This window comes from Schistocerca piceifrons, chromosome 5 (assembly GCF_021461385.2).
Source record: "Schistocerca piceifrons isolate TAMUIC-IGC-003096 chromosome 5, iqSchPice1.1, whole genome shotgun sequence".
NCBI lineage: Eukaryota > Metazoa > Arthropoda > Insecta > Orthoptera > Acrididae > Schistocerca > Schistocerca piceifrons.
The window spans coordinates 96,422,542-96,445,848 of record NC_060142.1 but is presented as its reverse complement, the minus strand read 5'-3'; the positions used below and the strand labels follow the sequence as shown (position 1 = coordinate 96,445,848).

At 46.5% G+C, this 23,307-nt stretch overlaps 1 protein-coding gene across 1 annotated transcript in view; it reads right to left on the bottom strand.

The window, feature by feature from the left end:
• Window positions 1–5,843: 5,843 nt before the first annotated feature.
• Window positions 5,844–23,307, bottom strand: part of LOC124798761 (coiled-coil domain-containing protein 177-like) — a 143,146-nt gene continuing 125,682 nt past the window's right edge. Inside the window, exon 4 of the mRNA XM_047262290.1 lies at window positions 5,844–6,403. Coding sequence (XP_047118246.1) covers window positions 5,844–6,403 — 560 coding nt within the window. The remainder of the gene's footprint in view (window positions 6,404–23,307) is intronic.

Genomic DNA, 23,307 nt, shown 5'->3' with positions numbered 1-23,307 from the left:
GGGCGCAAGAAGACGAACCAATGACACCACCCACCTCACGTGTCGTAGAAACAGCAGCAACGGCCGATTCCGAAATTAACGGAGCTCAAAAATCTTCCGCCACGAAGGCGGGAAAGGTGACTTCTCCTCGATCTTCCATGGCTTCGCCAGGAAGTTCACCAAATGTTTCACCGAAATCCTCAAAAAATAAAGAGAGACAAAGAGCACATCAAGCTGCAGAGAACTTGGCCCCTCCTTTAAGAGAGCGGCTGAGGAAGATACAGGAGACCGAAAAGAAGGACGAAGATACACAAAAGGAAGCGGTCGGTGAGTCTTCGGATTGGAACAAGAGACAAGAACGGGCTGACACGCCACACGGAACATTTGACCCCTTGCATGACAATACGACATCAGATATGGACAATGAAACCGTACTTGGACAAGGGCATGGACACGGCATCTCCGCGCCACGATTTCACTGGGCGGACGAAAAGGATGATCAGACCGATGTAATGGGGCCGGAAGGGGCTTTTGAGGAAGACGTTTGTCTATTAAAAATTGCCACACTGAACTCTAAGAAGAAAGAAACAAAAGAAAAAGAAAACCGTCAATGGAATAAAAGTAAAATAAAATAACACATATATCAAAACAGAAGTTGCTGTACCCGGCTCCAATAACGTGTCCTCTATTGTCTTGTAGCGTCTCACAGTGGAACATACATGTAACGTGACCAACCTAAATATAAACAAAATTCAGAGTCAAGCAAAGGTAGCTGCACTGAAGGACTTTCTGTACCAGTCAGATACAGATATCGTATTTCTGCAGGAAGTTCATGTCAAAGAATTGTATGTTTCAGGGTACAAAGAGGTGTTGAATGTGGCTCCAGAAAACGCGTATGGAACAGCCATCCTTGCTAAAGAAGGGATCGAGACGACAAACATGTGCCTTTTAGAGTCGGGGAAAGGAATTAGCTGTAAAATTTTTAACGCCACTTTCATAAACCTTTACACACCATCAGGCAACAATGCGAGACGAAAGAGGGCAGCCATTATTTAAAAAAAGGCTATTCCAAGAAAACCCTGCAGAAATTGTCATTGGAGGAGATATTGTGTTTTAAATAAAGAGGATCAGCGACCAAATCTTTACTTCTCCCAAGAACTGCAGGCGTTGGTCACAAACATGAAGTGGTTTGACGCGCGGGAAATATATGTGAAGCGAACCAGCGTCGGATATTTTATCACTGGTGCTACACAGAGTAAAGTGGGGGTGACATATATTCTGTCGATTCTAGACACCAAAGTCAGTAGTATCGAGGTGATACCAGCTGCCTTCTCTGACCACCTCGGAGTGACGTGCATCGTCAAATTAACCAGGCAAAAGACACATTGGGGTCGCCCACTATGGAAATTAAATATCAATACCCTCTCTGAAAAAGCTCTAGCTTTAAAGATGCAAAAAACTTGTTCTATATTTAGGACGCATCCTTAAAACTGACTGCCAACTATTGAATGGTGGACTATGGCCGCTAAGAAAAAGATGAGAGCAGCGCTGATACCTTACGCCAAAGAAAGTGCAATGTGGTCAAGACACACAACGGAGTTTTACTACTCTTGCTTGAGAGACCTTTACGACCAACCAGTGTCTCAAGACATCATTTTGGCTTTGACGTTTTTAATATTGATAAAGACAAGTATCAAGAGGGTACATTTGGAGGGATTACAAATCAAATCACACACTGGAACGACGGTGGAGGCAGAAAACACCTCCATCTACCACTTGATACAACATACAAAAAACAGAAGAAGAAATCTTCCGTTCTGAGGCTGGAAAATAAAATAAGAGTCCTGACAGAACAAAGGGATATCTTAAATGAAGCACATATATTTTTTCAGCAATTATATTCTGGAAATGCTACTGACAACTCAGTACAAGAATTTTTACAGAACTCCGGAATAGAAGCAGCTGTTACAGAGGAGGAGAACAGAGGTTTAACATTAGAAATTACGAACGACAAGGTTTTTGATATACTCAAATCTTAACCCTCACTGAAGTCTTCCGGCCCAGACGGCCTGCCTATGGAGTTTTATAGGACGTTTTGGCACCTAATAGGTTCCCAATTCACGGAAGTAGTTAATGACGTCTTGAGGGGCGAGAAAATTCCTGCTGCTTTCATGGAAAGTGTAAGTGTACTACTTCCAAAGGGAGGGAGTACGGCCTCATTTTAGTAATATCTTTCGTGTCCGATCAGTCTAATAAACTCAGATTACAAGGTAGTTCCACGTGTAATTAAAGAACGAATGGGACCGATTTTAGAAAGTCGTTGGATGCCACCAGACGTGTCTCCCTCGACGTACCATTTTTAAGACTGTGTGTGAATATCGAGACATTATTTCTATTTTCTCATCATCGTCGTCAGCGAATGGAGGCATTACCTTCATTGATTTTGCTAAAGTGTTTGACAGAGTCAACTACAGATATCTGTTCCGAACCTTGAAACACACAGGTTTCAATGATGGCAACTTAGCGGTTTTAACGAACATCGTCAGAGGAATACGAACCAAAATCTCGATCAATGGACTATATACTAATGAAGTGTTGATATCTAGTGGAGTTCCTCAGGGAAGTCCCCTGTCCATGTTGTTTTATGTGGTTTCTCTGGAACCCCTTTTACGGCTTTTGAACACAACCTTAGAAGACATAACAATAGCTGGGCTGAAGACGTTTACAAATGCCTACGCTGACGATGTGGGAGTTCTAGTAAGGAGCGATGATGACTGTGCCCAGCTAACTGACAAGTTATTGCTTTATAGCAGGGTAACTAAAAAGGAACTTTTCATTTCATTTATCCTCGCACCAAATTTACAGGGTCTTGACAATGTGCAGCTACCGTGGGCAAATAGGGTGGACCGTCACACCTTCTTAATGGGCGATTGTAAAAAGTTACGCCCAAAGCAAACGGCTGATAATTGGAAACAAGTGTTAAGAAAAATCAGAGACACCTTAATACTGCATGAAACGAGAGACTTAAATATCAAGCAAAGAATTAAACTAATAAACGGTGCAGTTCTTTCGAAAGCTGCATATGGCGCTCAGATTTTACCAACACCTCCAGACATAGCGAAATCTATAATTAACACTCTCTGTCGATACGTATGGAAAGGCTATATGTTTAGAGCAGCAGTCGGAACGACTACATCGAGACCCGAAAACGGAGGCCTAGGGCTGACTGCCCTCTTCATTAAAAGAACGCTAAAACTTACAGAGCGGTAGTGACGCTGTTCGGCTGCGTCTCTATTTGACCTTCTTAAACCCGGAAGCATGCAGCCGTCAGTAGATGTTCACAACATAAATTACAACCTAAAGCATATTAAGCAGTTTTATGTAGAATTAAGCTACTTGACGTGCATTTTTAACAGACAAAAATAAGAGGTCAAGTAAATATATAGTAGAGAAAATCAAAATAAAATGGAGCTGAAGTATCCCAACAAAAACTGGGAAAAATATGGACTAATATAAATAACAAAACGTTGACTACGGAAGTCAAGCGTCATGATACAGAGTTGTCAACAACATAATTAGCACCAATGTGTGCCAAAACGTTCACAATTTGGACTCTTTAAAGCATCGCTTCATCTGTAATGGATACAAGAATATTTGGAATGACATTGTATTGCAAGTCGCTTTTCTCAAACGGACCGATGGAAGAGAAATCACACTACACGATATACTCTTCCCAGAAGAAGTTTCCTTTCCACCACATAAAAACAATGTCATCTTGTGGCTATTCGGAAATTTCGTCAATTATGTTAACAACAAAGGCAATGACAATCTAAAAGACTGTCGAGAGTATATGAAAGACGAATACTTTTTATGGTCTTTGTTCCGGTATATTTTGAAGTTCGAGAATATGATACAAATTTTGTTTCAGAAACAAGGCATCGGTTGATATACAAATAATATGGAATGGACGGAACAAGATAGACTGCCAAAGTAGGGGATTGCTGTCGAGGGTGAAGTAAGGTGGGGACTTCGTGTGCCCCAGGGCCGATACCATAGCCGTGAAGGCCTCAACAGAACCCCGAAAAAGCATGTTTTCCCAAAAAGTAACAGGAATCATGTCACAGCACAAGAATAATAGGGAAAAACTATTCTAATGCATAAGACGTGCATCACTTAAGAAGTTTAAACAAAAATGAGACGCAAAAATAAAAATTAAGGGAGGAAATTAAATTCTAATGGAAGAATATTTTGTATTACGTTAATGCAGTCAACAGTATTATAGAGTGAGTTATTTTCACTGTAATCTATTCGGATTACAGTTTTCTAACATTGTCTTCAAGATGCAATTCAGTTTCAAAACCCATTAAAAAAAAAAGTTTGGCATTGAAGCTCGCCGAAGAAGGCGCATGAAGGAGAGTGAATGGAAGTGCTAGAAGGGGAGATGGGGAGCCCAAAAACTCCGAGGAAGGAAAAAAAACAAAAAAGTCGGATAGAGCGTCTGCCATGTAAGCAAGAGATCCCAGGTTGGAGTCTCGGCGGCGTACACATTTTCAACTGTTCCCGTTGATAAATATCAACTCCTGTAACCAGCTAATGGTCTGGATTTCATTGTAATTTCATTGATGATTGCGAACAGTATGATCAATGAGCACGTACACGCGTTTAAAAATTTTGAGTCTGCTCAAAATTAGGCAACGAACTAATCCAAATAATTTTGAAGCAACGTGTGAACTGCTGAGTTGCACAAACAAAAATGTTCCCTCGAATAACTGTTCTTAAGCTTTTTCTACATTTGTTCGGGCTTCCTTTCTCAGCAGGAATTAGCCCTGGAAAGCAGAATGTGGAGTATCTCTGGTCAATGTCAGGCTACTGTAGGATTCAAATGAAATCTAAGTATTTGGCTGCTTTCTAATTACTACTTAACAAGTGGGACAAGAAAGTGATGTAGAGTGTTGTTTTAATTAGTTTTCCGTCTACGTTGACCCGTGTAGCGAAAATTTATTTCCCGTATCGTTACTCAACTTCAGAAATACGGAGAGGTCCTCTTTCCGCACTGACATTCAAAAACATGACTTGGAAGTTAGCCGGCCGCGATGGCGAGCGGTTCTAGGCGCTTCAGTCAGGAATCGCGCGACTGCTACGATCGCAGGTTCGAATCCTGCCTCGGGCATGGATGTGTGTGATGTCCTTAGGTTAGTTGGGTTTTAGTTCTATGTTCTAGGGGACTGACCACCTCAGAAATTAAGTCCCATAGTGCTCAGAGCCATTTGAATCATTTTGAACTTGGAAGTTCGAATAAATTGGCGATTTGGGAATTACTCCTGGGAGATGCTGACGGCTAATTCCGCCACAAGTTATTCAAGGATTTGTCGCCATGGCTCAGAAGGCTGAACGCAACGTGCGATCTTCAAGCATTGCACGTGTTCCAAGGTCAGCCGTTCGAGAATTGCTGCTAAGAAATGTGAGATGTGTGGTGTCACCGCCAGACACCACACTTGCTAGGTGGTAGCTTTAAATCGGCCGCGGTCCATTAGTACATGTCGGACCCGCGTGTCGCCACTTTCAGTGATAGCAGACGGAGCGCCACCACACGGCAGGTCTAGAGAGACGTACTAGCTACGTCGTCCGTACAACTGGGGCGACCCCCCTGCGGGTCCGGGGATTAGAATAGGCCCGAGGTATTCCTGCCTGTCGTAAGAGGCGACTAAAAGGAGTCCCACCCCCTCAAGGGGGTCGTTAGCGCCTGCGTCCGGAGACGGACGGTTCCACGACCTCTATTTGCGGTCATTTTGCTTTTTCACTTCTCGTTTCTTCCTTCCTTTGGTTGGTTCCTTTCTTTGCTCTTTTCCACCTCACTGTCTTCCTTACTCTTTCCCTTGTCTTCTTCTCCTTGCCTTCTCGTTGCCTGCTTCTCCTTGCCTTCTCGTTGCCTCCTTCTCCTTGCCTTCTCGTTGCCTCCTTCTCCTTGCCTTCTCGTTGCCTCCTTCTCCTTGCCTTCTCGTTGCCTCCTTCTCCTTGCCTTCTCGTTGCCTCCTTCTCCTTGCCTTCTCGTTGCCTCCTTCTCCTTGCCTTCTCGTTGCCTCCTTCTCCTTGCCTTCTCGTTGCCTCCTTCTCCTTGCCTTCTCGTTGCCTCCTTCTCCTTGCCTTCTCGTTGCCTCCTTCTCCTTGCCTTCTCGTTGCCTCCTTCTCCTTGCCTTCTCGTTGCCTCCTTCTCCTTGCCTTCTCGTTGCCTCCTTCTCCTTGCCTTCTCGTTGCCTCGCCTCCTCCTCCTTGCCTTCTCGTTGCCTCGCCTCCTCCTCCTTGCCTTCTCGTTGCCTTGCCTCCTCCTCCTTGCCTTCTCGTTGCCTTGCCTCCTCCTCCTTGCCTTCTCGTTGCCTCGCCTCCTCCTCCTTGCCTTCTCGTTGCCTCGCCTCCTCCTCCTTGCCTTCTCGTTGCCTTGCCTCCTCCTTGCCTTCTCGTTGCCTTGCCTTCTCCTTGCCTTCTCTGGTCTCCGCCTCGGCGTTTGAGACAGTCTGTCCTCTCTCTCCCTCTCTCTCTCTCTCCTTTTCCTCTTCTTCCTTCCTCCCTGTGCGTGCCTGAAGGCCGACCCACGCGTTCGCACGCGTAGCCGGTGACGGGGTAACGCGTAATTCCCCGCCCTGGGTAGACATGTAAGGCACGCACGTACCCCCTGGTAAAGGCCAGGCCCGGGGAGGGGTGATTGCCTGAGCTGATACCTTCTGACCATGCCGATTGGTCCCTCCGTCTGTTTCTCGGGAGGTGTGACCTGAGGTGTAAACATTCACCTAAGGCGGGAGTGCCCTCTGAGAGGGTCCCCACAAGGAAGGAGCGCGCCATCGGAGACGCTGGCAATTATGGGGGATTCCTCCGCAATGGATTTCACTCCATTTCACTCGACTTCTGCCCAAAAACGGAAACGTGACCAGCCATCAGTGACAAAAGTACTACCGCCTGCCCCACAGTTCCTCGTCGTTTCTCGATCTGAGGACGGATATGATTTTTCCTCTGTCAACCCTTTCGTTATCCAGAAGAGTGTAGATGCCATAGCCGGATCTGTCAAATCTTGTACCAGGTTGCGTAACGGTACCTTACTACTAGAAACTGAGAGCGCCTTTCAGGCACAAAAACTGCTTCGGGCCACACTCCTGTACACGTTCCCTGTGCGGGTGGAGGCTCACCGAACTTTGAATTCGTCTCGTGGTGTGGTCTATACTAGCTCCCTCGACGGACTGACTGACGAGGAGATTCAATCTTTCCTCGCTGAGCAGGGCGTGACGGCTGTCCATAGGGTCATGGAAAAGGTCAACAATGACCTTGTACCGACCCGGACACTTTTCTTGACCTTCGATAGTGTTAAGCCGCCATCGCGCATCAAGGCGGGCTACGAGGTTATTTCTGTTCGCCCCTATGTCCCGACACCTACGCGCTATTACCAGTGTCAGCGTTTCAATCACACTCGACAGTCTTGTTCCAATGCGGCTAAATGTGTCACTTGTGGCAGGGATGCCCATGAGGGTGACTGTCCACCTCCGTCTCCTCGTTGTATGAACTGTCAGGGCGACCATGCCGCATCCTCCCGCGACTGTCCTGTCTATAAGGAAGAACGCTGTATCCAAGAAATTCGGGTCAAAGAGAAAGTGTCCACCTCGGTAGCTCGCAAGCTATTGGCTAGTAGGAAGCCCACGCTGCTCCCAGCGGGGAAATACAGTACTGTCCTCGCCTCTCCTCGGACTACCAGGGAGGTGGCAACCCAGACATGCGATCTGACCTTCAGCACCACGGTCGTCCGTTCGGCCAGTGCTAAGATCGCGCGGTCGACGTCTCCTCTTCGTCCCATCACCCCACAGACAACAGCCCCTTCATCAGCTTCTGCTAAGACGAAGACCCAGAAGTCTGATGCACGGGCCTTCAAGAAGGAACCGTCCCGTGCAGACTTCCTACGTACCTCGACCTCCCAGCCTTCGACCGGTACTTCCGCCAAACGTCCTCCCAAGAAGGCTCATAGGAAGCACAGTTCTCCTTCTCCGCCACGGCGCATTTCTTCTCCTGCGCCACCCAGCGGTTGCCGCCCCAGGCCGTCATCCGTTTCGCCTGGCCGCACCGCTGGTAGCCGAACATCTGGCCGTTCACCGGCGGAGGAAGCTCCCCCTCCCGGCAATCTTCCCAAGATGGCCGATGAACCTATAGACCCAATGGACGATGACTGTCCGCCTACTGATAGCGGCGGCAGTGCTCGCTCGAAGCCAGGCCCTCAGCGGCCTTCGAGGTGGCCCCTTCTTTCATCTTCCTTTTCTTCTTACGATGGCACTTATTCACTGGAATAGTCGCAGCATTCGCTCCAACCGAGAGGACTTGAAGTTGCTGCTCCGCTTGCACCGTCCGCTCGTTGTAGCCCTCCAGGAAACGAAGCTACGCCCATGCGATCAAATTGCCTTGGCACACTACACCTCTGTGCGTTTTGACCTACCACCTGTGGTAGGTATTCCGGCTCATGGAGGGGTTATGTTGCTGGTCCGGGATGATATTTACTACGATCCCATCACGTTGCACACCGGCCTGCAGGCAGTTGCCATCCTCATTACTCTCCCCACTTTTACATTTTCCCTTTGTACCGTTTACACTCCATCGTCATCTGCCGTTACCAGGGCAGCCGTGATGCAACTTATTGCTCAGCTACCTGCACCATTTTTGTTAACTGGAGACTTCAATGCCCACCATCCCCTTTGGGGCTCTCCAGCATCCTGCCCGAGGGGCTCCCTGTTAGCAGACCTTTTCGACCAGCTCAATCTTGTCTGCCTCAATACTGGCGCCCCTACTTTTCTTTCGCACACATCTCACACCTATTCCCATTTAGACTTCTCTATATGTACTCCCCAACTTGCACGCCGGTTTGAGTGGTATTCACTTTCTGATACATATTCGAGCGACCACTTCCCGTGTGTTATCCATCTCCTGCAGGATACCCCCTCTCCGTGCTCATTTAGTTGGACCATCTCCAAAGCGGACTGGGGGCTCTTCTCTTCCAGGGCGACCTTTCAGGATCAAACCTTCACAAGCTGCGATCGTCAGGTCGCACACCTCACGGAAGTCATTCTCGCTACTGCTGAATATTCCATCCCTCACCCTATTTCTTCTCCACGTCGCGTACCGGTCCCCTGGTGGACCGCAGCATGTAGAGACGCTTAACGTGCTCGTCGACGTGCTTTACGCACCTTTAAACGCCACTTTACAGTGGCGAATTGTATCACTTATAAACGATTACGTGCGCAGTGCCGTGGTATTATTAAAGAAAGCAAGAAAGCCAGCTGGGCTGCTTTCACAGGCACCTTCAACAGTTTTACTACTCCTTCTGTTGTCTGGGGTAGCCTGCGCCGGCTATCTGGCACTAAGGTCCACTCACCAGTTTCTGTCTTGACGGTCGCGAATGACGTCCTTGTGGCCCCGGAGGATGTCTCCAATGCCTTCGGCCTCTTTTTCGCCGAGGTTTCGAGCTCCGCTCATTACCACCCTGCCTTCCTCCCCCGCAAACAGGCAGAGGAGGCTAGGCCACCTAACTTCCGCTCCTCGAATCGTGAAAGTTATAATGCCCCATTCACCATGCGGGAACTCGAAAACGCACTTGGCCGATCACGGTCCTCCGCTCCAGGGCCTGATTCTATTCATATTCAGATGCTGAAGAACCTTTCTCCTGCGGGTAAAGGTTTTCTTCTTCGTACTTACAATCGTATCTGGATTGAGGGACATGTTCCCGCATGCTGGCGCGAGTCTATTGTTGTCCCGATTCCTAAGCCGGGGAAGAACAAGCGCTTGCCTTCCAGTTATCGACCCATCTCGCTTACGAGCTGTGTCTGTAAAGTGATTGAGCGAATGGTTAACTCTCGATTGGTTTGGCTGCTCGAGTCTCGACGCCTACTTACCAAAGTACAATGTGGATTTCGTAGGCGCCGCTCTGCTGTTGACCATCTGGTTACCTTGTCGACCTTCATTATGAATAACTTCTTGCGGAAGCGCCCGACCGCGGCTGTGTTCTTTGATTTTGAGAAGGCTTACGACACCTGTTGGAGGGCGGGCATTCTCCGCACCATACATGCATGGGGCCTTCGCGGTCGCCTCCCTCTATTTATTCGTTCCTTTTTAATGGATCGACAGTTCAGGGTACGTGTGGGTTCTGTCCTGTCAGACACCTTTCGCCAGGAGAATGGGGTGCCACAGGGCTCAGTTTTGAGCGTCGATCTCTTCGCCATCGCGATCAATCCAATAATGGATTGCCTCCCAGCTGATGTATCAGGCTCCCTTTTCGTGGATGATTTTACCTTCTATTGCAGCGCGCAGTGTACACGTGTCCTGGAGCGCTGTCTTCAGCGTTCTCTTGACTGTCTTTACTCCTGGAGTGTCGCCAATGGCTTCCGTTTTTCTGCCGAGAAGACGGTCTGTATTAACTTCTGGCGCTACAAAGAGTTTCTCCCATAGTCCTTACGACTCGGTCCCGTTGCTCTCCCAATCGTGGAGACAACAAAATTTTTTAGGTGTTACATTTGACAGGAAACTTAGCTGGTCTCCACATGTCATATTTGGCTGCCCGTTGTACCCGTTCTTTAAATGTCCTCCGTTTTCTCAGTGGTATGTTGTGGGCAGCGGATCGTGTGGTGTCACCGCCAGACACCACACTTGCTAGGTGGTAGCTTAAATCGGCCGCGGTCCATTTAGTACATGTCGGACCCGCGTGTCGCCACTGTGTAATCGCAGACCTAGCGCCACCACCAAGGCAGGTCTCGTGATACGAGAGAGCACTCGCCCCAGTTGTACGAGAACCTAGCTACCGACTAGATGTACGAAGCCTTTCTCTCTCATTAGCCGAGAGACAGAATAGCCATCAGCTAAGTTAATGGCTACGAACTAGCAAGGCGCCATTAGCCATACAGTGATTGAACTTAAAGTCTCCTGTGTATCGTCAAGATCGATGTACCACAATGATATTAAAGATAAGTATTAATCCTGCTCCGTACTTTTCTTCCTAACATTAATTACGTATCCTGTTCCAGTACATCACGCCCGTCTGCGTTAGTCTAGCTTGCCTTTTCAGCCATCTCAACTTCACGGTGTCGGCCCAGATACCGACACAACAGATCGAACCGTCCTGCTTCGTCTATATCGGTCGATCGTCCGCTCCAAGCTGGATTATGGGAGCTTCGTATACTCCACTGCACGGCCATCCATCTTACGCCGCCTCAACTCCATACAACATCGGGGTTTACGACTTGCGATCGGAGCGTTTTATACTAGTCCCGTAGAGTGTCTTCATGCTGACGCTGGCGAATTGCCACTCACCTACCGGCGCGATATACTGCTTTGTCGGTATGCCTGTCGGCTACTGTCAATGCCCGACCACCCGTCTTATCGTTCCTTTTTTGATGACTCTCTCGACCGTCAATACGGGTTGTATGTGTCTGCCCTGCTACCCCCTGGAGTTCGCTTTCTTCGCCTCCTTCAACACCTTAATTTTTCACTCCCTGCAACCTTTAGAGTGGGCGAGAGCCACACGCCACCTTGGCTCCAGGCTCAGGTTCGCGTTCATCTTGACCTCAGCTCGCTCCCAAAAGAGGTTACCCCCGGTTCGGTCTACCACTCCCGTTTTGTCGAACTTCGTTCGAAGTTCATTAATATGACCTTCATTTATACTGATGGCTCTAAGAGCAATGAGGGGGTCGGGTGTTCTTTTATTGTCGGGGCACAAAGTTTCAAATACCGGCTCCATGGCCATTGTTTGGTCTTCACAACTGAGCTCTTTGCCCTCTACCAGGCTGTTCTTTACATCTGCCGCCACCGACATTCTGCTTATGTCATCTGCTCCGATTCCCTGAGCGCCATCCAGAGCCTCAGTGATCCGTATCCGGTTCACCCTTTCGTGCACCGGATCCAACGCTCTGTTCAGCAGCTAGTGGACGTCGGTTCTCCGGTTAGCTTTATGTGGGTCTCTGGCCATGTCGGTATCCCTGGGAACGAAGCTGTAGATGCCGCGGCCAAGGCTGCGGTCATCCAGCCTCGGACAGCTTCTTGTTGTGTCCCTTTGTCGGATTGTAGCAGGGTAATTTGTCGGCGCATTTTATCGCTGTGGCATACCGATTGGGCTGCACTTACAGACAACAAGCTTCGGACCTTGAAACCTCTTCCTGCGGCTTGGACGTCGTCCTCCCGCCCTTCTCGGCGGGAGGAGGTAGTTTTGGCCCGGTTACGCGTTGGACACGGCCGGTTCAGCCATAGCCGTCTGCTGACGGCTGCGCCGGCGCCGTTCTGCCCATGTGGGCAATTCCTGACGGTCCGCCACACTTTAATGTCCTGTCCGGATTTTAACATACTGCGTCTAGATCTTAACCTGCCATGTACTCTAGATGCCATTTTAGCGGATGACCCACGAGCAGCTGCTCGCGTTCTTCGTTTTATGAATTTGACAAACCTCTCTGAGGACATTTGATGATGCTGTTTTTTAATCCTATGCCTGTCAGTCCGTCTTTTATCGTGTTTTCCCTTTTAGTTGTTGTTTTAAACTTGTTCCTCGCGGTGCATTGTTAACGTAGTCAGGGCGCTAATGACCATTGAAGTTGTGCGCCCTAAAACCACAAAAAAAAAGAAAAAACTGGGGCGAGATTTCCGGCGTCGTCGACGCACACGTTTTGTGGGACGAACACAGTCAGTGTTAGAGAAAGTGGCACTGGGCGGAGTGTAATTAACTACATGAATGTCCATGGGCGAAGGTTCACGAGCCTGATTGTCCATGGTTCGATTCCGGCGCGAAGCAAAAGGCCTGGAATGGTAGTGACTGTCTGATCGGAGCTTTTTCTGGCAAGCACTTTGAACATGTCCATTTTTACTACAGTAAAAGCAAATAGCTTGGTGGGACGGGCAATGTTCACGCGAATGTCTAGTCGCACACCGCGGGCATGATTGCCTTCAGCCAGTGTTTCTAGTCTATGTGAAGAAAATGCAGTGAAATCATGCCCGCGGTGTGCGACTAGACATTTACGTGAACATTGCCCGTCCCGCCAAGCTATTTGCTTTTACTGTAATAAGAATGGACATGTTCAAAGTGTTTGCCAGAAAAAGCTCCGATCACTCACTACCATTCCAGGCCCTTTGCTTCGCGCCGGAAGCGAACCATGGACAATCAGGCTCGTGAACCTTCGGCCATGGACATTCATGTAGTTAATCCCACTCCGCCCAGTGCCACTTTCTCTAACAGTGACTGTGTTCGTCCCACAAAACGTGTGCGTCGACGTCGCCGGAAATCTCGCCCCAGTTGTACGGACGACGTAGCTAGTACGTCTCTCTAGACCTGCCGTGTGGTGGCGCTCGGTCTGTTATCACTGACAGTGGCGACACGCGGGTCCGACATGTACTAATGGACCGCGGCCGATTTAAATCTACCACCTAGCAAGTGTGGTGTCTGGCGGTGACACCACAAAATGTGTGTGTATTGCGGTTCCAAGCTGTCGAGAGTGCAGATGGTCGTGACACTAAGCATCGTTTGAACTACGTTTACTTTCCACGTTACACTGTTAACAAAATTCACCTTCTCATGTTGTTGTTGTTGTGGTCTTCAGTCCTGAGACTGGTTTGATGCAGCTCTCCATGCTACTCTATCCTGTGCAAGCTTCTTCATCTCCCAGTACCTACTGCAACCTACATCCTTCTGAATCTGCTTAGTGTATTCATCTCTTAGTCTCCCTCTACGATTTTTACCCTCCACGCTGCCCTCCAATACTAAATTGGTGATCCCTTGATGCCTCAGAACATGTCCTACCAACCGATCCCTTCTTCTGGTCAAGTTGTGCCACAAACTTCTCTTCTCCCCAATCCTATTCAATACTTCCTCATTAGTTATGTGATCTACCCATCTAATCTTCAGCATTCTTCTGTAGCACCACATTTCGAAAGCTTCTATTCTCTTCTTGTCCAAACTATTTATCGTCCATGTTTCACTTCCATACATAGCTACACTCCATACAAATACTTTCAGAAATGACTTCCTGACACTTAAATCAATACTGGATGTTAACAAATTTCTCTTCTTCAGAAACGCTTTCCTTGCCATTGCCAGCCTACATTTTATATCCTCTCTACTTCGACCATCATCAGTTATTTTGCTCCCCAAATAGCAAAACTCCTTTACTACTTTAAGTGCCTCATTTCCTAATCTAATTCCCTCAGCATCACCCGACTTAATTAGACTACATTCCATTATCCTTGTTTTGCTTTTGTCATGTGAAAGTTAAAATGTGTGGAAACTGTTATTTCTTTAAAGACATGCAGAAGAGAAATGATCTGTTGAAATCAACGAAATTAAATTGCCCTACCAGCACTCCCGTTTCATGGCGCCCCCCTTCAAGTAGCGATAATTTAACTAGAGATGGTTTAATTACAACCACCATGTATTTGATAAATTTTGCTAACCGAATGTTAAAGAAGCTACAATCTTGTTGTCGATCGGACATCACTATGGTGGATAAAAGCTTGGTACCAACAAATCCCGTGACTTACGCTCCAACAACTCCCTCAAGTACCTTGGAAGTTATTAGTTTCTTATTTGAAAAATGTTGTATCATTCTGCCGGTACTTCTTGTCAGTATTAACCACATGTTCCTCGCCTCGCAATTTCTTTGAGAAACCTCCTCATTCCTTAGCGTAGCAGCCCACGTAATTTTTAACACCTACTACAGCACAACTTCTCCAGACGCTTCGATTCACTTCTTTACCGGTTTTATCACAATCCGTGATTCACTTGCAAATGATGATTTACTCCAAACGTACTTTCTGAGAATTTTTTTCCTCAGATTCACACATAAGTAATCGGAGGTGGTCTGTGGGGGAAGAATATTTTTACACTAATAAAAGTAATGAGAAAATTGTTAGACATTCTGAGTGAGCACAGTAGAAGTCGTCTGGTATGGTGTATCTGGTATCTTGTTTCTTGTAAACTAACCCGAAGTACCATATGCCGTTTCTAGGTATCACGGACCAGCCGCGGGCACTGGTGTCAGTTCGTTAGCTCCGCATAGATTATTCGTGTGCGCGCGCATTGGCTTCGTTTAATGTAGAACAGACTTGATTGGTGACTTTCGTTAGTATATTGTGAGTGTTGTAGCTGCATCATGGTATATTCTTACGAGGCAGAAGAAGAGATAAGTAGGTATCTGATGGAAATCACAGTCGAATCCTCCAGTTTAGAAGAACCGATGGCTGTAAGAGAAGCTGCTGAAGAAATCCAGGCCACAGAATCTGAAACTTATCGTCCGATGTTTATTGTTCGGTGTATGAACAAACAGGAGCCCGTGATTATAGTGAAGATAGTGAAGACGGAACATTATGGAAGTTAGGTGCTCCGCCAAAGAACTTACGCGCTCATAATAGCGTAACTCATTTAACGGGTGTGTAAAGTGTTGCTAAAAGTGCGATAAATCCTCGACAGCGCTCGCAACGCTTTCTTAATGAACAAATTATGCATGTACTTGTTCACTGAACTAATAGGTACACACAAAGTGAGCAGGGGAACCCTTCTAGGGAGAGAGATGGGAAGTAAACTAATAAATTTGAGACTGTTGTTCTACGATGGTGTAAAGCGTGCCCATCGGTTAAGTGTATAAGATTCGTGGCGAACACATGGCACCGGCTTGACACATTTTCTCTCGCCGTGGCCGTAAACAGTCTTTGATTCCCCCTTCGATGCCCCAGACTGGACGATAAAGAAACAAGATGTGAGGGGGAGAAAACAGATCACGTAGCGGCGATAAGACTGGTTTTAAACCAAATTATTTAAACTTTAAGGAAGTTTATTCCATACCTATTTGGACTATTTGGCATATACTGGCGGAATCTGCGTCTTCCACGGAATGCTTTTGATGTTTTATCAACTGTCACACATCCAGAATGTGTAAAAAGGTTCTTGCAGGAGTGGGAACGTTGTAAGCGTATGAAGCCTGAAGCCCTATACAAACAGGACAAGGGGTCAATTGAACTTAGTCAGAAACATTACAAGCTCATAACATGTAAAATACAAGTATTTGTCACAATTTACGAATAAAGAGCGTAACGTAATGTCGACAAACGCGCAGATAACACAGAAAACGACTATCATTCGTACTCTGAGGAATAATAAGAGACAAGTCCCCTTGGGGTTTTCTAACACTAAACGCTGGCAAGAAGAGTCACCTGTGTTTGGCTTTAAGGAAAATTGCACCTTAGTCGGTAATGAGCCGAAACGAAATAGTGGTGTTACTTTTGTATACGGTGCATAACGATGGAAATCTTGGCGAAGATGGAGGGAATGATAATTTGGTTTTTTTATATGAAATTCCTTAACCTTACTACGTCAACGGCCATGCCGCATTGGTGACACAAGTTCCCTTGAGATCGCCGAAGTTAAGCGCTGTCGGGCTTGGCTAGCACACTGGTAGGTCTGAGTCTGAGTACACGCCACTTGCCAACAGCACTCAGCAGCATGTGTGAGGCCTACTGAGGAGCCACTTAACTGAGAAGTAGCGGCACCGGCCACGAAAACTTACAACGGCCGGGAGAGCTGTGTGCTGACCACATGAACCTCCATATCAGCATCTGGTGATGGCTAAGTCTCGGGATGGCTTGGCGGCCGGTTGGTACAGTTGGGCGTTCACGCTTTTTTATAACCTTATTACCACCAGCCGAACAAACAACCAACCATCCAAGGTTAAAATTGACGTTATAGTCTGAATAAATGCAACATATAAGTACTTAGAACGATTTGCCATTTTCTTGTATTTCTGTTTTATAGAATCGTGAACGCAGCTGCGATAAATGCCACAATTATTTTCAACACAAATAAGAAAGAACAACTGAGAAGAAGAGAATTCCCGAGGCAGCTTCCTTTTGCGCTCCTGCAAAACTATCTTCAGCAAAGGGCAATGTCAAAAAAAGTAATAGATAATGGGGGAGCTTCGTGATGTGAAAAGTTCTGAAGTGGAATCAACTGCGAGTTCAGAGGACGATGTGAGAACTGAAAAAACAAAAAACCGGGAAAAATCAGGTAAGTTCGTAAAAAAACAAAAAAAAATGCAAGAAAAGCATTTGCCATGTATATTCTGTTACTGTGTGCTAAGACTGTATCCACAAAATATCCCTTTGAGTATGTGCGTTATTTTGATAGGTTATTTTACTCAACAGTATTTCCGCAAAATGCAGGTAAATAAAAATTGAGTTTTCTTTAATATATCTCTTTAAAACCGATTGGTAATGATAGGGCTTCAAAGACCTTCTGGCCACGAATGTCGTATTTGCCTCTGCTAGTTTGCATTTTATGTCTTCAATAAATGATGGACATTCTGCTTCCATGGGAGCATCATTTCTTAACGTCGTCTCATTTTTATCCCCAAACTTCGATGTTTATCGATAAACGTAGCCTCATTTCTGCTAATCCTCACTACTTTCATCTTCTTCAGTTTACTCTTAGTCCACAGTGTTTTGTCATTAGTGTGTACATTTCATTCATTAGATGCAAGTGGCTCTTGTCATTGACAGTGAAGCAGAATTACAAAATCGGTATTCTCTTTATGATGAAAGTGTATTAGTGATAAGTTCAGGAGTGCGATTAAAATCTATTTACGTCATTCCATCTCCGTTCGATGTGGTCTTAACCCTTACTGCTCAGTTCAAAAATGATCCCTTAGGAATTCACACACATTTGAACAAACTGCTGAGGTCACACACACACACACACACACACACACACACACACACACACACACACACACACACACACACACACACACACCGAGGGATAACTCGAAACTCCGGCGCGGCGGAAGCAGCCGCGCAATTCATGACATGGCGCCTCGAACTCCGGGCGCCTACTGCTCAGTCCATAAATCTCTTACATCTTCTTCTGCGGTACAAGAAGATGGTTAAAAGCGATATGTTTTTCCTGTTCTTGCAGATATTGTATATTATTAGTCTGTCCCTGTAGCATACACCTAATATCCTGAGAAAAAGTGGCCGACGGTGTTACTGGAAGCCAGAGTTCGTAGGATTTGTAGGCTTTGATTCAAGATGTCCGAGACTCTTTGTATGAGACACTACTTGAGGCTCATGATAGTGTGTATTCTGTAAACTATTAAAAACTCTCCAGCAAAGATATCCGAACTCTTACTATCGGCCAATAACAATTGATGCGTCCTTCCTTCGACTTCATGACTGCATGAACTCTCGTGGGGACACTTCCAGTGAGATGTCTGTGAAGAAATGACAGCCGATTCTTCCAGAAGAAGCAAAACCAGTGAATACAGCCATGTTGGACGGTAGAGTTTGTAGCGATGTCGACGTTGTAACTCATCCAAAAAGGTGAACCACTGCATTAGGGTAGAGAGTCTGGGCAGGCTAGTTCAATTCAGGAACGTTGTTGTCTACAAATTATTGGTTATGCTGCCGTAATGCATTATTTGTCGCGCTTGAAACAGTAATTACCTCCTGACTGTTCCTCTACTGTATGCAGCGCACAATGCTGTCAAATATTTTTGGCCTTTTGCGCTTAAGACGCTGAGCGCAATAAGGGAACCATACGCTGATCACAAAGTACACTCCGACACCATAACACGACGTACTCTGCTGAGCGAGGTGGCGCAGTGGTTAGCCCACTGGATTCGCATTTGTGAGGACGACGATTCAATCCCGCGTCCAGCCATCCTCATTTAGGTTTCCCGTTACTTCCCTAAATCGCTCCAGGCAAATGCTGGGATGGTTCCTTTGAAGGGGCAAGGCCGACTTCCTTCCCCGTCCTTCCCTAATACGATGAGAGCGATGACCTCGCAGTTTGGTCTCTTCCGCCAAACATTCCAAACCTCTATATTTCGCTTTCCGATGTACACATTATGGCGGGTAACATTCTCCAAGCATCAGGCTGCTGAAGTCAATGCATGGGATTGTGACTGGGTATAGTGTGATCCGTCACTCCAAATCATTTGTTTCCAGTCATCAGCTGTCCAGAGTCGTCTCTCCGTACACCACCTCATACGTCGCTGACCACTGACAACAGAAACTTGTGGCTTACGAGGAGCTGCGCGACCATTGTGCGTGGTTAGTTAAAAAGAATGGTATACAGTCGTTGTGCCAGCTGAACTGCTGGCTGCGCCGTCGAACTCACCACAGTTCCTTGCTCTGATTAGATGTTAGTTTCTTCGACCACCCACCCCACTGCTGGGCAGTCTCGAGTACCTGAGGTCTGTCTGGCCTTCGCCTAGCGGTGATTGCTCCTTAGCGCTCCCACTTAGCCACATCACAAGCATTCGGCTCGAGCAGCTCTAAAAGATTTGAAACGGAGCTGAAGGATTTGTTACTCAGGTAACATCCAACAACATGTCCACTACGGAGCCACTGAGCTCTCTTGACCAACAAAGTCTGCCGTCGGTACATCTCTGCTGAGAATGCAGTACTCCCAGTCTACTTTCGTACTGGCGTATCCGCGTCTCTTGACAGCTAGTGATCGATTGCGCATTGCACATAGGATCCTTCTGACTGTGACGTTGCAAGGTAAAAAAATCCATTTCATAAAACGTACTGTTCTGCATTCAACGTGACAGAGGCAAATGTGCGGCTCTGAATAAAGCTTGGCGTTCAGTGCCTCCCTAGGACTATTACGAACAGTCTGCTTTACGCTCTGTAGCTGTATTAGTAACATTAATTTGTATTTCGTAGAACTTGTTGACTCTCAATTATTTTACCGCCGTATCATCTTAAAGTAAAACAGGAAACGTTCATTATAAACATCGACAACGTTGCAGATTTAACAACATATGGTTTATTAAGTAAGGTTTATTAAGTTTATTAACTGGTCCTCCAAGCAGATTTTACTTCTTGAAATGTGAGAGAAAGAAAACTTCTACAGGATCTTCTCGAATTGCGATACTGCCATTAACATTTGGTCGTTCGATTATTGCTAACACGAACTCATTTGATTTGCAGTCAGAGAAAACTTTCTCTATACCTTTGCTGTAGAACCTGCTTCAATAACACGGTCAAACATCGTCCACCAAATGTTCGGAACCCTATTACTGTAAAACTCCACATTAGCGCTACATATCGCTTGTGAATTTAAAAAAACACAAATTATACAATATTGTGACTAACTTCATACACGTTTTCTCTTTACCCTATCTAGCTCCATGGCGAGCGAAAAAAATGCAAGAAAATCGGTATGTCACCGGACTTCGTTGCAACACTGGGTCAAGGAATAAATATTTCGCTTGCGCAGGCGAAACGCGCCACAACAGGTTGTCAAAGGCGCCCCTGATGTCCACCATGATGCCAGGCCACGTGCTTGTGTGGGGTCTGAGCTGCAGACCTCAGCCGCCAGGGCGATTGCTTCAGACGCCGATCGCCCCGGCCTGAAGCCGAACTGCCTGTCGGTCATCCCGCTCGATGTTCTGTGTGCGGTCAGTCTGTCAGCTAATAGCTTCTCCAACAATTTCCCCATGATGTCCAGGAGACATATTGGCCTATAAGACTTCGGCTCCATGGGATCCTTGTCCTTTTTTTATATTAACCGTGTTTTCTCTTTCTCAGATCTTTGGGAATTTACTGGTCCTAAGACATTCATTAAATAACCCCGTGATAGGTGCTATTAACTGCGGGGTGAGGAACTGTACCACCTCCGCTACTATACCGTCTGCCTCTGGTGACTTTCCCCGTTTTAGTGATCTAATGCGTGCAGCAACTTCTTCCTCAGAGAACGGGTACACCTTGATGTCATTGGTGTACTCCTGCTGATCCGCCCTGCGGATTTGGTGTTGGACCTCCGTTATTCATTTTCCTCGTCGTCTGGCAGCAGAGTCCGCAGGGGGACCTCGGCAGTCTGTCGCCAGGATTCTGTTGGTCTGCCACCATCTCTGACCGTGGAGAGAACCGCAGGAGACCTTATCTATTCCCTGACAACTTGTAGGGGACTCACCAAGCGTCAGTTGCAAGTTGCCTCTGTACGTATCCCTCCCAACTTTTGTTTCTTAACTCTTTCAGTTCTTTTTTAAATGTGTCTTTCGCTTCTCTATATTGCCGCAACCAGTACTGTTTTCCTTGCCAGATGGCACTTCGTTGCTAGTACTTCATCGCCCGTCGCACAGATTGGCGCAAACGTTCGAGGTCAGCGGTCTATGGTGATGGGGAGGCCGCTACGGCTCTTATCCTAGTTGACAAGCAGCTTTTACCGCCCTAAGTTCTTCGGCGTATCTATCCACGTCAAGGTCACCCTCGCGCAATCGAGGAACATCACATTCTCGAGCTAGGCACTCCCAGCCCGTTTTATTGGACTTCCTACCTCCTGACACGAAAAGCAATCAGCTTGTGGTCGCTTGTGGTTACTTGATCTTTAACAAACCAGCTTTTCATGTTACTAATTACGTTAGGTGTGGCCAGAGTGACATCTATGTTAGTGCCTAATCGCCTCCACCCGTGGAGGTGGCGGGATTCCCCAGTTTATTAGCCACAATAAGCTGTTGGGCCATGATCATCTCCTCAGCCTTTTCCTCCATCTCTAGTGCCGCTATACCATAGGGGGATTTGGCATTCATATCAGCTGTGAATATGACCCTCCACCCATGCAACGCCGTGGTGATTCTTGCACGGTGGTCCAGATGATCATCGGAATTCCCTCCGTATTGAAAGTACAGTCTCTGACATAAAAACTGACCGTTTGCCGGCCGGCCGCCACCGAGACTGGGAACGGTATATATCATAAATATGTACAGTCTCAGTGTTGTCTGTAACTCGATGGCTTTGCAGTGGCTGTTGGATGACTGCGTTATTGTTGTGGCCCTTAATCCTTTGTTGGCTATTATCGTGACTGCCTGGAGTTCTTCCTCAGTGGAAATTGCCTTTTGGCAGGTAGACTTGAAAGCAATTTGGAGGTAATTTGTCTGCAGGAGGCATATTCTCGGGCTGAGCAGTCTCAGGTCCTCAACTATCCTTCGCAGCTCCTGCATGACTAGTCGACTATTGATTTGTCCTATCGTGATTCCAGGTGTCATTATGGGAAATGTGTGTGGAAGTTGCAGTCAGGCCAGGCCTTGTTCTAGTCTGACGCAATTCGCCCATTGGCGAGGACAAACTGTGAAAGATGAGGGGAGAAATTCGACATGGAGGAAATCTACACAAAGACTTTCTTAAGCGAGTCACGCAGGGCTCCGAATTCGGTAGGGAGGTTCATTGGCCTTACCTGTATCCTGTCGACAGCTTTCTTTGTTGAGAAGGTGACCTTTCTGCCGTGTTTGTGCCCTACACATAGAACAGCACTTAGGCTCGTCACAAGGACAGTCGGAATTCGCCATGCAGCTCTCACGCCTGGAGCAACCAAGTTGGGATATATCCTTCTTGGATCCACTCCTGTGGGTTTCTGTGCTGCCCTCAGTTGCATAGTACTCGAGACTGAAATATCCTGTAAAACTAATTTCGAGGATCCTACCTGACTGGGGATTATGGTTTTTGTGTCTGTAGCATGCAGGTCGTTACCTGAAGTATGGCCGCTTTCGGCTGTGAGTGGTTGGCCCATTGTTACTGGTCACGCCAGCTCTCCTACTGGCTCTGTCTGTCTGTATGCTTATGTCTGACATGATTATTTCTCGCTGCTTTATTTCTTCTATTGACCTTAAGAATTATTTGAATTTGCGAGCCCTTTCTGCGTCTCTCCTTTTATTTTATTTTTGTTTTATTTTATTTATTTATTTTTTTTTTTTTTGCAGGGAGACATCCTTTTCTTAGCTGTTTTGACTTTATTTGCAGCATCAGCCACAATCTATTCTAGCTATCAAAAGTTTCATTATTTTTAACATTTTTATGCAGCGACAGCAACTGATATTGCTTATATAAGAATATACAGCCTACAGTTGCAGGTTAACTTTATCGTTTACCTAGGTTTCAACGTTAGTAATAACGTCTTCTTCAGAACCTGAAAAAGGTCATATCTAATATAATTTACTAGCACATCATAATATTATCATCCTACAGGATGCAACGAGTAGTACTTCCATAAAATATTATTTAAATGTTTGCCTAAAACAAGCCATGTCCTAAGCCAACTTTATAAAACTTGATGCATAACCATAAGGTTTTGTGACCTCTATTAAACAAGCTGTAGCAAATTCACTTTATGCCCGTTGTATGGGCCTCGTCGTGTGACTAGACTGCGGACCGCGAGGGCTTCACGGTCTGCCTCACAGAGGGCGGCGCGGATGCGCGAGACGTATAGAATCAAACTCTTATTACGTACGCGTCAGATAACATTTTTGCTACGAATTAATTTTATGCTTTACTATTGTAAGT